The 2,999-nt window shown below is 52.4% G+C and overlaps 1 protein-coding gene across 1 annotated transcript in view; it reads right to left on the reverse strand.

Moving 5' to 3' along the window:
- LOC113211501 (division abnormally delayed protein) overlaps nt 1-2,999 on the reverse strand; it is a 150,136-nt gene that overhangs the window by 49,270 nt on the left and 97,867 nt on the right. Inside the window, exon 2 of the mRNA XM_052265328.1 lies at nt 360-518. Coding sequence (XP_052121288.1) covers nt 360-518 — 159 coding nt within the window. The remainder of the gene's footprint in view (nt 1-359; nt 519-2,999) is intronic.

Raw genomic sequence — 2,999 nt, forward strand, 5'->3', positions numbered from 1 at the left:
GGGGGGGGAGGGGCGCCCTGCTGGCGGGGTCTTGGCACTCGTCGCGGTAAAGCACGTCAACCACGACCTCCCCTTCACGAAGGAGAGGCGAGCAGGCACTCCAACTTCGTCGATAAAAGTTGCGATCATATTCAGGAAGACCGGAGAGAGGGAGAAGAAGGCAAAGGAGAAAGGGGGGAAGAAGAAGTATTCACGTAGCACGAGGCGTGTTGTGTGAATTTATCCCCTTATATTTCTAGCCGACTTTCCACAAGCAGCGGAAAAGAGAACGCGGTCAGTGGGTTTGCAGTGTTATCTAGACCAAAAAGTGCAGAATAACCCCACCCCAGTCGTGCTTAACTTGAGGGACACTGACTTACCACGCAGGCCGTCGGCCGAGGAGACGAGCAGGCCCTGGGTGGACTGCGAGTTGTGGTGCACGAGCGCGCTGAAGTCCCGGTGCACATGCCGCTGCAGGGTGGCCTCCATGGCAGGTGTGCAGCAGCTGCGGCCCGCGGGGCACACCTGCAGCTCCACCCCTGCAAAACACAAAACGGCAAACAATTACTTACAAGAGAACTACTGTGCGATCGACTTTTGACTAAGTTGATGAAACTGCAACTGCACTCCAAAAAAGCAGTGATGACTGTTATTCTTTATGAACTATAATACAACTTATGTCATATTGTTAGACAAATGTAGTACTAAAAACTTTAGTGCAGAGGCATCAAAATTAGCACCTCTAGGAAGATATTAAAGCTACCCAAAGGTGCAAATATTTAATAATACCTTTCAGATTTTAGACAGTTTTGTGCCTATCGAAAGGTAGTAAAATGTAACACCCTTTAAAATGAATTCCGTGCCACATTTGTCTTCCCGTGGTTACACTTATAACAGCAGTACACAAATGTATGACACATAAGTTGCCCCAGGTGATCACATCCTCGGCGAGGATCGCAGAGGAGATCCGCCGGCTGCAAGTGTTCCCATGACTCATACCGAAAAAGACATTGACTTCCAAGAAAGCGAACAATATTCCACGATTTTTTCGTGTATGTCTTCTCTGTCGTATGTCATATGTTTTGATTGCGGTTCGCATTTCTGCTCTTATGGGCCGGTAAAGTGGCACAAAGGACCCAATCACCGGCAAATCCAAACCGTCATAAAGCAGGAAGAAGATGCGACGGGAAAGGCGAATGAGAGAGATGAAAGAGGGAAAAAAACGTTGGAAACAAGTCGCGAAGTGAGCCGCTCGGCTGGAATCTCAAATGAGGTGGTTCTGCGCGGTGGAGTCCTGGCAAGCAGCCCAATGATTTTATACAACACGGTGCGCTGGGACGGAGTGAGAAAGAGACAGAGAGAGAGAGACAGAGAGAGAGGGAGAGAGGGGGGGGGGAGAGCAGGAGTTAGATGTCCTCCGCGGTGTGACTCTACGTAATTGTACTAAAATCGGGCATTAACACATTGCGCAGCTGCCAATGAATAATGCAAGAGATGAGCTAGGACCCTCTCACTCCCACGCAAGTTGAGAAGACAGAGAGAGAGCGAGAGATTTAGAGATAAGCAGAGAGAGAGAGAAGAGAGGGAGAGGGGGAACTGCGCTGGACGTTGCTACGGCTAGGCGGCAAAATTTGACACACAGCGCCGGTAGGAATGGAACATTGGCTGGCTTAAACCAGGCAAAAAAGAATGGCAGTAATGAAACCTTCGTAATTAGATGTGACAATCGAGACAGCCGCAATTTTCATTGGCACGCGAATACCGACTCTATCATGTATTACGTGGTATAGTTCCTGAAGTAACCATTACTATGGTGGTCACTGCTTTCTATTTAACAGGGTGCGTTTATTTCATCACGTCGTTCACTAGTCTGCACAAAACCCAGTGCAACTTAGAAGAACGAGGGGTCGAGAGAAGTGGGGGCGAAGACGTACAGCTCCTGGCCACAGCTGTGGTCGCCGAGCCCGAGGATGCCGTTGTCACCCGGTAGGACGCCGAAGCTGTACAAGTCCGCGCACGGGGTACGGTGTCAGCGCCAGCAGGACACCCTGCGGCGGGGAGGGAGGCGAGTCCAGACGCTTTCCATGAGGTTGCGCCTCCTCCAGGGGGAGTGGTGGGCGTGTTCATCAAGCTGTTGTTCTACACTGGGCACGAGGGCGGTACGGCACGAGCAGCACCCCAAGGCGCGCGACCCCGAGGGTGTCCTACAGGGCTGTTAACGCAACGCTGGTGGCGTGCGCTCGCGTGCGGGTGCCGAGGCGAGGGAAGGAAAGGGAGAAGAGAGAGGGCGGGGAGAGGGGAAGCGGAGGAGGGCGATGCAAGGAGAGGCGAGGAGAGGCTTTGTGAGGAATTTGGCGGGGCACGAGGCACGGAGGGAGGGAGGGAGGGAGGGAGGGGAGGGGGGGCGCAGCTGGGCAGCAGCGGACTGCACCGCAAAGGGGCAGCGCGGATGCCCACTCTCGACTGCCCCCCCCCTTTTCCCCTCGGCAGTCCTGCGGATGCCGTTGTGCGATTGTTTGATGTTTGGTCAACCAAGGGCGGAATTGAGAAAGCCCCTCTCTCTCCCCTTTATAACCTCCCTCCTCCACAAGTCTCTCTCTTTTCTCTCTCTCTCTCTCTCTCTCCTCCGGCCCGGCCCTGCCAAACGATGTGCCGGAGTTGGAAAGAGATAGAGTATAGGAGTAAGTGGAAGTTTGCATCGGGTTGCATTCTGAAACGGAAACAGACTCATTCCCCACTCGCACTCACAATAGCTGGAAGCAAACCAAAAGAGAAGTGCAATTCTTGCCACACATTGTTGCCACACAACTTTACAGCGAAATCGGTTAACCAGGGCAATCGTAGCGGTTATTCCAAAATACTACTGGTGAAAGCCTATCGTTTGTACTCTGAGAGGGGATGCGTATTTTTTCCTCCAGCGTGAAAACAGAGAACAGAGGTCCTGGTTGCTGTTGCAGTACAATCACCGCAGAAAGAATTGAACCCTTTCTGCTTGGGATATCGACATCAGCAAGAGAGAG

Source organism: Frankliniella occidentalis, unplaced genomic scaffold (assembly GCF_000697945.3).
Source record: "Frankliniella occidentalis isolate FOCC.00 unplaced genomic scaffold, Focc_3.1 Scaffold26, whole genome shotgun sequence".
Classification (NCBI taxonomy): Eukaryota; Metazoa; Arthropoda; class Insecta; order Thysanoptera; family Thripidae; genus Frankliniella; species Frankliniella occidentalis.